At 36.1% G+C, this 12,891-nt stretch overlaps 1 protein-coding gene and 1 pseudogene across 1 annotated transcript; both read left to right on the top strand.

Moving 5' to 3' along the window:
- Positions 1-4,915: 4,915 nt before the first annotated feature.
- Positions 4,916-12,591, top strand: LOC115991432 (serine/threonine-protein phosphatase 7 long form homolog). The gene is made up of 7 exons (XM_031115124.1): positions 4,916-5,136; positions 5,589-5,695; positions 5,779-6,536; positions 6,709-6,796; positions 10,520-10,918; positions 12,063-12,362; positions 12,520-12,591. The coding sequence occupies exons 2-7, from the start codon at positions 5,591-5,593 to the stop codon at positions 12,589-12,591; spliced, it is 1,722 nt and encodes a 573-aa protein (XP_030970984.1). The 5' UTR covers positions 4,916-5,136; positions 5,589-5,590.
- Positions 7,915-8,025, top strand: LOC115993388 (annotated as a pseudogene).
- Positions 12,592-12,891: the final 300 nt, after the last annotated feature.

Here is a 12,891-nt window from a genome sequence, read left to right as displayed (position 1 = left end):
TTTGTCATAGGACATGATCATACACGTGCTTATGATCTTTCTAAGAAACATGAAGAAACCTGTGTATGATAACTTAGAGAGGAAAAAGAAAATATAAATGTGTTTCATTTCATCTCGCTTATGTTCTACTATGTTAGGTTTTTTTGTTGGTAAGAACTATGTTAGTTAAGAGCGGCACTTTTGCTGTGTTGTTTCTTTTCAAGTTTTAAATTTCGTACTTCATCTCTTTGTTTCTTCTGATTAATTAAATTCACTTATTCATCGAAAAATAAAAAGGAAAATAAAGCAAAGCTGACTTATTTCTGTAATTCTATATTACCCTGGCAATATCCCTAGTAGTTTGGCAGTGATAGTGTTTTGTGTATCAATGATTCGGTCCAATCTGGCTTCTCAAGGCACATCTAGGAAAAAAAAAAAGATCTCTCTCTCTCTCTCTCTCTCTCTCATGCTTTATTTGGATGTTGTGGGATGGCCAAGCTAATAATTGAAAATATTAGATATATGGGGGAGGTTTGCATTTTTTTTTTTAATAATTCAATAAATGTGAAGGGAGAAAATGGATTAAAATCTTAGTTTTCGACATAAAGGAGAATAAAAGGAGAACAAGGCTCTTGATTGGAGGGTGGTCTGCGTTGGGATGAACTTAACTTACTCTCTTCTATTTATTAACATTCTTTTGTTAGGATGAAAATAAGTTTAGCAAACAAGCCTCAACTAACAAAAACAAACATGTGCCATTCTTACCATGATCTAACTTTTGTGAAATGGGTATGGACTCTCAACAGATTAGTTATGGTCAGCTACATATATATATATTTTTTCCACCATTCTATTATCTATAATTTTTGTTACTTTCTTAATTAGTATGTCACTCTTTACTATTTTTATTAATGATATTCTTGGTTTTCATATTTTTCTGTTTTCCTCAATTTGAATAAACTAACTCTCTCACTGATGTATTATTTGCTCCATTTTGAACATGGCCAAACTATCTCAAACAAAATTTTCTCATCTTTTTATCAATAGGAGCTATCCCTATATTTAGGCGAATTTCCTCATTTCAAATCCTTCTTTTTCAGGTATTTTTAACTTTCCATATATATATATATATATATATATATATTCTTTTTAACATAATAAATATTTTATGATCATACAATATTTCAAAGCATTTTTTTTCCGCTACATTTATTTTGCTTTTGTCCTATAATTTGCATCATCTTTAATTTGTCAATTTTTATGAATTATTTATTCAGTATAATGAAAGCTTTTACTCTTTTGTATTTCCTTATTGTTAAGTCTTACAGTTTATTTTTGTTTCTATTTTACTAAACTTACATCATTTGTGACATAATCTAAATTATTTTTGTACGTTCATTTCATTGCTGATTTTCTGACTGCAACAAAGTTTTTCTTGTTCGTTCAGCATGATAATGATTTAACATGATTAATAAGTCGATATTAGATGTTTAATTAGACTTATATTTTTATTGTTTAAAGAATTGGACTGTGGCCCATGATTTGTTGATGGCGGGCAATGACAAGTGAGGAAGTGATGTGACATATATTCAGTGGATAATAATGATGAGAAATGAAGGTGGGTTTCTTCTGGCATGTGATGACTGATGAGATGAAAATGACAGATGACGATAACAATCATCGTAGCCCAAATTATTGTCATGCAAAAGGTTGGTACTACTGGGATGGAGATATATGAATTTGGGTTGGCAATCCAAAAACAAATTAATAAAGGTTTGGTGAACGAAAGAATTGGTTGGAGCTAAGCTAGCCATGCATTTTAATTTGGGGGAACGATGTGAATGTGATCACATAAGAAAGAAAGAGTGGACAATTTTTATCTTCTCCTGTAGGAATGAATGTGGAAACATGGAAATAAGTTTCACTACACATCGATCTGTTATAATATATTACTAGATAGAGAATCTAGACATGGATATATGGCGGTACTTATTATCCTATATACTACTACATACTCTACATGTGTACTGTGTTGCATACTAACATGCATTAATTTCAAGTATAACTAATGTGGACCTGTGGAGAAATATATGGTACTTTACAATTTACGTTTTTATTTCACATGCATTTCAGAGAGAGAGAGAGAGAGAGAGAGAGAGAGAGAGAGAGAGAGAGAGGGAAAAAAAAATAGGATACAACTGAGATTGTTATTGGAAGTCAAACAACCACCACCTGATTCATATCGACATTATAAAATAGGATACATGAGAAAATCATTCAAGCAATCTCCATTATTTGATACCACAGTAGGTGGAGAGTGGGGACTCGCACAAAGAGCGATACAACTCTTTTGTTTTTATCTTTTTTTTTTTTAATAAGTAAAATATAATTTGAAATATATAATGTCTGTTTCATGATGATGATTATTCTTAATATTATTCTAATAAAAAAAACATAATTATGACTATACACCAAGCTCCAAGAATGACCCAAAAAGAAATGTAGATTAAGTAACAAACCATAAAAATTGTAATATTCTTTCCGGAACTTAGAAAACTTGGAACACAATATTGCGAACAAATTAAGCAATCTCATGCAGGAGAAATGTTATAGTACATTCTCTTTTCTTGAGAAAGAGAAGAAAAAAAAAATGAAAAAGAAAAGAAAGAAGAAGCAAAACTGCATACAAACAGTTACAAGGTATTAGTTTACAAAGTCCTAAAGAAATAAAAAAGCATTGTGGCAGATGCAAACAATTTTCAGAATCCCAAAAGTAATGTGACGGCTTCAATGGTCGATGCATATATAATTTATGCCTTTTTCTCTCTTTTTTGTAGTATGGGTATTCTTTGGGCTCAAGTAATGTCTCCACTACAGATCACTCAGATAAACATGTGACCTGCACATGATTCAACCAGCTGATCATGCGTAATCTCAGTCATCACCAATCAATGCATGGCATGTGTGATCATTTTACTACCATGGAAATTGCCTTTTATTTTATTTAATTTATGTGGGTGGCCATTGTGTTATTTGGAACATTTTGTAATTAAACATTGGAGAGCCTCTTCTCTTTTTCTTGCTTCCTAGCTCATCTGTGGTGGTTAACACTTCATTTCTTTCCAATCCTGATTACATTCAAATAACATAGCATGGACTTAATAAAAGAAACTAAATGCTTTATTTAAGGCTTAACAGAACCCTCTCCATGCTTTTATTTGATTGCACGATGTTTCTGAACAAGCTCGTGAGGACGTATTGTTAGATATATTATCGCCTAAGTGGCACAAATCAATAATTGTAGGTCAATGTCATTATAGAACAAACAGTAACTTAATCTTAGGTTACTCTATAGTTAATTTATGATTAATTAATAAGTATCTTTTAGCATATACGTATGTACCTACATTGGGTTCATGATAATAAAAGGGCTTAATAAAATGTTGTCATGGGCTTTCATAGTATAAATGTAGACTGTTAGATCGAACCTTGAACTATGTAAATCTTCATGTGTTTTTGCTTTCCTGCTTTCACTCATCTTTTAGTTATTACATAACTTTAACAAGTACTTCAGTTTAAAGAACAATTTTCGTGAAGCCAAATTTTGAACCGATTTATTATAATTAGCTAAAAAATTGCATGTAATCAGTGTGTAGAGTATCGACCTGTTAGTTTATTCAACTCCCCCTTGCAAAAGCTGTTGAGCGTCGGAAATATGATTGGAAGGGGTCCATAGAGATGTGGTAGCTTTCGTTTGGGAGTTAGGAAGAAAGAGAGTTGGAAAATAATTGTGTTGGTCAGGGGGATTTCATTATTTGCTTGTGGCTATTATATATTGAAACTTAGCTTATTGATTTGGTAGAACTGGTCGAATGAGTGAGCTAGTGACCCCATTCGGTTCACTTTGCTTGGTTTTTTGGTCCTAATGAATGAAACATCCTCTCCCTCTTCTCTTCTATTCCCTTTTGGAAGCAATGAGCTAGGATCGAGAAAACTGACACTCTCACATCGATCTCACCCAATTCCTCTCATCTGTACCTCTTTTGGCCCAATTATCGATTGCATGCATGCACTGATATTCATGCAGGCACTCAGATCAGAGTCATGGAGGGTAATTAAAAAAAATAAAAAATAAAAATAAAGCAAGAAACTTCATGTATGGGTTGCAAAATATATATTCTATGGTAAAAGTGAAATATGGTCTCTCTTTCTTATTGTTATGGAAACAATGTTTTTGTTGGAGGCCGAGAGAACTAAACCCTCGTAGACTTTATAATTATCAGTTAGTGTAACTAATCTGAATCTAAACTAATTTATTTGAATTAATAAAATATATCTCTATAATCATTTATTAATTCCTAGTTAAAATAAGATAGGTTTATAATAACATTCTTCAATTCCCCTCTAAAAAATACCATTGTCCTTGGATAAAATATATACACTTAACTTCCTATACTATCATAATCCAAATCAATTTATTTGACAAATCTTAATAATTATTTATTATCCAATACTAGTTAAAATAAATTAAGTTCATAACACTCTTAATGCGTTTAGAATTAAAATTTCTACTTAGGGTATCATTAAAAATAAAAATAAAAATATATTCTACTTAGGGAGAATGTAACGGAGAGAGACCTTGCAAAGCATGTTGAGGATTGTTAAGAAAACTTAAATATAGGGGAAAAAAATACTGAAAGAAAATCTAGACTTAAATTAATTTACAGGATGGAGAAAATGGGCAAATACCCTTTTTTGGGAAATTAAACATTCGTTTGCCCTCTTTCTGAAACTAAATAGGGAATTGCCCCTCTTTTGTAACTCGACAATAGAGAAATCGAGTTTTAATGAATAACTCGATATTTGTATGGTCGAGTTAGTCTGACCCTTCGAATTTTTCCCAATAAAAAAATGTTTGTGTAGACGGTCATAACTCGGGAAACTGGAAATCGAGTTTTTTTCAGCGGTTTGAATCAATAGGACCCTAACGTCTCACAACGCTATTCAGTCACTCGCTCTCCCTGTACACTCTCTTTCCCTCGCTCTCTGCCATCACTCTCTCTCCACACTCTGTCTCTCTCGCTCTGCGATCAGGCTTCCCCACTCTTCCTCGAGTCTCCATCAGTCGTCGTTGGTTCCCGCCGCCGCTGATTACAGGTACGGTCCTCTCCCTCTGAAATATTTTCTGATGTTGGTTAATGTTAGGTTGCGTTTTGTGTGGGATTTTGATTATTTTGTTGAAACTTAAGGAAGTAGTAAATTTACTAATGAAGATGAGAATTTTGTTGTCTTTTATATGCTGCAATGATGATTTTCTCATTAATGAGTTTAAATGTGCTTGGGGTTTTGATGAGGGGTTTTGGCAAATCGAGTGGTGTTATAACTTATATTTTCATAAATAGTTAATTAATAATTATCCTAAGCTTTAAGAAGTGATTTAAATAGTTCTGAAATAATTTTTTTTATGGCAAGTTCTTATTTATTTAAGAAGTGATGTTGAAAATCTTGTGCTCAAAATATAATGTCTTACTGAATCTATGCTTTTATTTTATATTAAATGTGGTTTACTTGTTAGAAAATTGCTAACAATGTATTTGCTGCCATGTCAGATATGCAGGCACTAGATAGAGTGCGGCCTGGACCCGATGTGGATACCCAGTTGGCCCAGCAGCCGAATCATCGGTCAAGTCCGCTTTGGAGGTGCGCCGCTGACGAGGTATGTAGTAGTATTATTAATACATGTTTGTTTTATAATTACCTCGTGTTTAATCTCCTAACACAATACTCGTCCGTGTGCAGGAGGCGCCTGGCATGATAAAGGTTCGACGCCGTAAATGTGTATTGCCACAGGGTGGGTTAGATCCACGTATCATGCAACACATAGATGCAGCAGGGTTGACTGGTTTATTCAAGGTTCCTGATATGGAGGTCGACCACGCCTTGATCACGGCGTTGGTTGAGCGGTGGCGTCCGGAGACGCACACGTTCCACTTACCCCATGGAGAAATGGGTATCACCTTGCAAGATATGGAGGTGATGCTGGGGCTTCCGGTGGATGGGTTGCCTGTCACTGGGAAGACAGACTACAAATGGAGTGAGCTGTGCGAACAGTTGTTGGGCCATAAACCTCCACCCCCGATACCAAACTCAAACAAGTCTACCCTTGCTGGGGCGAGGATAAGATACACCTGGCTTGATGCACAGTTTGCCGATCCCTTAGTTGCGGACGCTGCTGACGAAGTCGTGCAGCAACATGCCCGCTACCACCTACTTGTACGGATGGGGGCCCTCTTGTTCATGGACAGGTCTGCGGACCGGGTCTCACTGCTGCCTCTGCAGTTGCTCAACCCAGTCAGCAATGCGAGACGGTATAGCTGGGGTAGTGCAGCATTGGCCTGGCTGTATAGGCAACTTTGTGGTGCATCGAAGAAGGATGCGATGCAGATTGGAGGAGCACTCTTGTTGGTGCAGCTATGGGCCTATTCAAGGTTCCCACAATTATGCCCTGTTGTGAGGCCGCCTCTACCGCCAGTGCACTCAGGGCCCCTTGCCATTAGGTACGTTCATTGAGTTCTCGTTATTTGTCTCTTTCATATAATTAAAAATATGCCAAACTAACAAACGAAAGAAACTTATCAATGCTTAGTATATGGATGTGAAATATAAAAGCAAAGTTTGTTAAATGTAAGGTTCAGTAATGAGCATTTGTCGACACCTCATGTTTGGTAGGTGGAGCGGGCCAAAATGCACCGCAGAGCATGCCACACACGTCCTTGCTGCGTACCGGGCGTCACTGGCTACAGTACGGGCCGAGCAGGTATTCGGTTAATTTAGTTTGAATTCTTATGACCACGTTTCCCTCAATTCTTATGACTACGGGCCGAGCACGTTTCCCTCAAATGCACCGCACATGCTTTTATTTTCGTTTCCCTCAATTTTTATTTTATTTTGAATTCTTGGATTGTTGTAGGAATGAGTTGATTTCATAATACCATCCAATCATTTTGTTTGATACTTGGATTTCCATCCCATCATTTAACTCAATTGGAATGTCCATCGTGAAGTACTTCACATTAGAACTTCCATTTGTAGCACCTGCATGAATACTTGCTCGTCCTTACATAAAGTAAAACAAAAGTAAAAAATTCTTGAATGTTAAATCAAAGGGTTTTTTCCAAATTGGGTTGGATTGAAGGGTTTTTTCCAATGCAACCCAACTCACATGACTCAGGTTAAGTTGGGTTAAATCAATGGGTTATATATAAATTTAGTCATATATATATAAAGTAGAATTTGGCTATATTCTTCATTATGTACGGAAACGTTTGTGATTTACACCGAAAAAAAAAAAAAAAAACACAGAATAAATTGTCCCTTTTCCAAGATGTTTGAAGCATGTGCAACATGCGCAAAAGATTGAGCATGAAGTCTTGGTTTAGTGCAAGACAGTGAGTTCAAACTTGTGTTGCAACCAAAAAACAAAAACTCCACCAATTGTTACAAATGTCATTAAGCTGATGCAATGAAGAGAAGACGCACATATTGGATTATGTAATTGGTTATAATTCAATGAGAAATGAATTTACCTAATAGTATACCAAAGATAATCAGATTTGTCTTTGGTTGTATTTGTGTGCTCAAGTAATTCATTTGATTTTAATGATGCATCTTCGAAACTGACGATGACATCTTTAAATTCTTTCCAGCTACTAACTGAATCAAAAGTTTGTGTTCATTTTCTGATTATGTCATTATACACCGTTTCAACCTATTTAACATGAGAAAATAGAACTTTTAGCCTGCTATGAAAATGAACTAAAAAATTTCAAAACAATATTTCTTAAGACTTTATATAAGGCGAATGATTGTAAACGCAGAAGATATCAATTAAATTCTAAACAACAAATTTCCTACTATAAACTTGACAAATATGGGTCTTTTCAGAACAAGGGAATCAAGGCATATTAGAATACAAATGATATTTTCAAAACGCATGGCCCCTGCGCAAGGATGACACGCATAAATCGAGAAATGGTCCAAAATTTTTTCTTTCCCTAATCCTTGCGTGAATTTTGCTTCACTGTCTTCTTCGTTGTTTTTGCACTTTCTGCTTCTTTACATGCGTTTTGGAGTCTTGCTCAACAGGTTAGCCCAGACTTGTGCTCATAATTCTTTTAGAGAGAGTTTGAATCTTTGATAGTTGTTATACTTCAATATTAAAGCTTTAAAATAGAATTTTTTTTTAGAACTGTTGAAGCTTATTAATATTTCACACCTTCTGGATTCGCTATAGTTTTGGTGGTTGACTTAGATATTACCATAATTATATTCCAGATTTTCGTTGAATTACATTTGCTGAGTTAGAGCTTCTCTTCACTGTTGTAATATAGTTGGCTGTTAAATCTCATAAAATGATAAAATTCTTTAAATTTAGAACGTTGGGAAAGCTGCAAATGTTAAACTACGAAAATTTTATCTAATTATTGTGTAATCATGACATGAGAGCAAAAATATAACCCCAATTTGCATTTTTGGCCTAAGTACAAAAACAGAGGGAATGATGACATTATTGATCATTGGCCCGTAAAACACATGATCACTTCTCTGGCTTTCATTGAAATTTGAAATTAAGCAAACTAAAGGATGGAGTTACTCTGCCTTGAATGTCATAGAGTGACCATAGGCTAAGCCATTGCCATAGCTTGTCCTTGTCCAATGCTGGATGGTTGTCATTGCTTGGGTCCACACTGTGAAATTTCCAAAATACAAAGCCATTAGTGCCCCCCCACTAGGAACTCGAGAGTCCAGGGTATAGGTTAAACCCTTTGTGAGATTTGGGGTTGTTTAGGATGCCAGAGTGAGCACCGAAGATAGTCTCAATTGTTGCTTTGCCTTCAAAAACTTACTAATGTTTGGAGTTTATGCATTTCACTACCCCTGTGACAGAACATAGCAATATTTAGTATTAAGTGACCATCTAAGGTTAATATAAACTTTTATGTTATCTAAACATCCGTTTGGGATGTTCTAGTTGATGGTGTTTTCATAGGTAGTCAATGTGAATCTAAGCTCTTTACAATTCATTGGTGCCACTGGTGCTGCAGGTGGTTTTAGTGTGTGAGCTCCATTTGGGCATAGATATAAGTTTCATAGGTACGATCGAACTCTCTTGGCTAGAAGTTTCATATGTACAATTGCACCAGATTACTATCACGCTCTACTTTAGTCGGTTGTTTTTGCATATAGTCTCAATATATGCTACAAATTTGATTAAACAAATAAAATTTAAGCTTGTACGGTTTGTAATTAAGCTTGTGAAATCACTTGTAATTAATTAATAAAATGTTATGAGCTTAAAACCATAGTTATTGCTCTGCCTAATAAGTAGACAATTTAGTATTTCTTCTTCTAACATAGGGGTATCCAAGATTACAAACATTGTTATTGTGATGCAAAAAACATTGTTACATTGTAAGTTATAAATTACCTTTGCTGAATTGAAGGTTATATTTTTACAGTCTAGTAGAATACTGTTTGACTTCGATTTACGTATTCAAGTGGTATATTTTGAATATGCACAGCCTCGATTGTCTTCTTGGAAAACAATGGCCTAAGTTTAAAGAAACAAATAATTGTTAATCAGTGATATATGAGAAAACATAAAGACGCTTGACACATTACCTCTTGTTGTTGACGTAAATGAAAAGTTAGTTCGTGCTCCTTGCACCAAAGTTGGAGAGCACAATTTAATTGCAGCATGCAACTCCTTAAGTTGTCCCCACTTTAGCTGCCTTAATAGTCCTAAAATTATTAAAAGCTATGGATTATTAACGAGTACTTTATTCATATAATTTTAGAAGCGTGCAAAATATGCTGCTCACCATATTCTTCAAGAGGAATGTAATTTTAGACATTGACATGATTAGTTTGAGATAACTAAAAGGCTTACGTAATTTCCAACACTAAAATTTATAAGAAATATATATTTACATAGAAATATAATAACAGTATTTGATGAGGATTATACCATGTAATAATTTACATAGCTTCCATTTCTTGCAATATAAAGTGCTACTTGAAATGCAATGTCTTCAGTAGACCTTATAATAGTCATTTTGTTCTCATTCATTGAAACATTGTTAATGACTAATGCAATTAATGTAGCACAATATTTCTATTACGATAAAAAGATTTTGCGAAATCATCAACTTGGATTCATCTTACAGCCATAAGGATGCTCTAGTACCCTCCTCTAAGTTTGGTTCAGATTGAAAACCCTAGTATTTGATGGTGTCAGTTAGCTTTGAACCCTGTCCAGCATATGAACATGGGGCTGAAAATGGTGGACATGAACAACCTAGATCTTTTAATATTTTTTGCAGGTCAATTTTGTTGTTCTTTTACTTTCTGCCCAATAATCCCTGAAGATTTTGTGTACGACTAGAAGCAAGAAATTCCATGCTTTGCATATTACATATCACAAACATAATGTTAAATTAGTATGATGTCTCACTATCACAAACATAATCTACTTATGCAGATTGTATGGGAGCCGTACACGCATACGCTAGGCTCCCTACCTGCGTATTGCACTGCTGGGCAGCATATTTGGAGGGCCGAGGTGCCGTTGATATTCTTTTGGATAGTGGAGTGGCATCATCCTGAGCGAGTCCTCCGTCAGTTTGGGATGAAGCAACCAGTTCCAAGTGTCGTGGATACGTCGACTACCCTTCACAAGATATCCCTTCAGGGTAAATGGGAGAAGAACTGGGAGGTAGAACATGATCCCTTTATTCGGCAATGGGCCAACCGAGTGAATGTAGTTCGCGGGTCCGATCTCCTAGACGATGATGATACGTATCTCGTTGAGTACATGATGTGGTACAATCGCCACACAAGGCGGTACATAACACCAGAGTCTGCGTATTGGGAACTCATGGTGAGGCAACAATTCCTATTTTATGGATGAAACCATTGTTGGATTAAATATCCTCAGCAGCTTTATCATGCATGCAAAAGTCCACAATAATTATCGTTGTTACATCTCTATAAGTTTCTCTGTCATTTTGTTTTAAAGTCAAAAAATACTGCATGACATGTCATTATGTTTTAAAGTCAAAATACTGCATGATTTAAGTTGTTCATAACAAACTGAATTTGTCTTGATCCAATTTGTTTGCATGAGGAATGGTTAATGGGCAATGACTAATGATGACCACACCTTTGTTCATATAATTACATTCAACTTTTAAAAAGGGTGGGTTGGGTTGGGTTTTATTGTATTTTATTTTATTTTTTGTTTATTTTTTTTGTTTTTGGTTGGCTTGTACTTTAAAATGGACGGTGCAACTCTGTGTAGTAGTGATAAATTCACATTTCATGATAGTTTAGATAGCCTTTCCTCCAGGACTGATTAATGTATTACATATTCCTTGATAGATATTACCTCTAGGATTGGGAAGTCCCTTACTAAACTGTTGGTAGAATGCAATTCCCAACAGCTTAAAGGTCATTTAAAATCTTGCAAGTATGCAGCAAGGAGATGTGCATTTATACTAGATTCAAGTATGATATATGTTCTAAGTTTTTGGTACTTCCCTTAATTGAAACTTGAAGCTTGCGTTTGATATTTTCAATTCATTTGATTTGGGCGTGTACGTTAGGAAATAATAACTTCAAAATATGTGTCCTGATTGCAATGTGATATTAATGGAGTTGTAAATCTGGTGAAGCCTAGATACAGAAGTGAAATTCTGATATTTTCACTTATGCTAAGATTGAACTTATGTACAACCAACTATACGTGTTTTTTAGAAGTATTATCTCAATGTTTAGATTGCATAGCGATAAACATAACAGGAAACTGAAAATTCCTGAGTGTTGGGTTGGAACTATAAATTTTTGCACAGGGGGGGCCAACCCCTATTTTTATACACTGTCTTTTTAAAGATGCTTCATAATTATAAGTAATATAAGGATTTCATTAGCTATGTTTGCTACTTTTTCTTTTGATTTTGGAACAGATTTATCCAAGTTTTGCATCATACTTGCGTTCTTGCTTTTATGACGCCCTTGTTTTGTAGGTTCGGACGATGATTAGGTCTATACAGAGGTGCGATGAAGGTTCTAACATGCACACTGACCTTACATTTACACTAGAGCTTGTGGAGGAGCTAGGCCGACTTAAATTGGCGAATGCGCTTGCAGAAGCAGTTGACATTGATACACAGGCCCCAGTTCGTGGCGGGCAACGTGGTGGGTCTCGTGGGGGTGGACATCGTGGAGGTGGTCAAGCTGGTCGCAGCCGTACGACCGAGTCGGCTCCCATCTACGAGGAAGGGAATGAGGAGGGTGTAGAAGAGGCATGGCTTGGCATTGATTGGGTACTGTCTGATGACGACGGCAGGACACCGCGATGCACGCCTGGCGATGGTGCTGGGCCATCCCATAGCGTCGATCATCAGGGCACTGTTCTAGCCCACACTATATCCCATGGTGCTAGCACGGACTTTGAGGGCCCTTCTCGTATGTTGCCCCCAGTTTTCAGTGGATCTGCCCATGATGGTGGATGCATATTTGTCCCCACACCAGGCATGCCCACCCCACCTCTAGTGCATGTGGACCCCACCATGTCAGCTCCATCTCAAACCCCCCACGGAGAGGCTGTACAGATTGAGCAGATACCGGCTGAGGACATTGAGCCGGTGGAGGCTTTGCGGAGATCGCGACGCCTGCGTGCGCATGCTCCCGATTGCGGGACCGGTGATGGTATGTACTTCGTCTACACTTCCCATCTTCTTGAGCTACTTGTACTGTGCATTTGATTGATTATGTTAATTTAATTATGCTGTTGTGTCTGATGAAACAGGTAAGATTAGACCTGTCAGGGCATATGAGCGAAAACGAAAAGAT

This window comes from Quercus lobata, chromosome 5 (genome assembly GCF_001633185.2).
Source record: "Quercus lobata isolate SW786 chromosome 5, ValleyOak3.0 Primary Assembly, whole genome shotgun sequence".
NCBI lineage: Eukaryota > Viridiplantae > Streptophyta > Magnoliopsida > Fagales > Fagaceae > Quercus > Quercus lobata.
The sequence above is the reverse complement of the archived record's forward strand: the minus strand, read 5'-3'. Positions and strand labels throughout refer to the sequence as shown.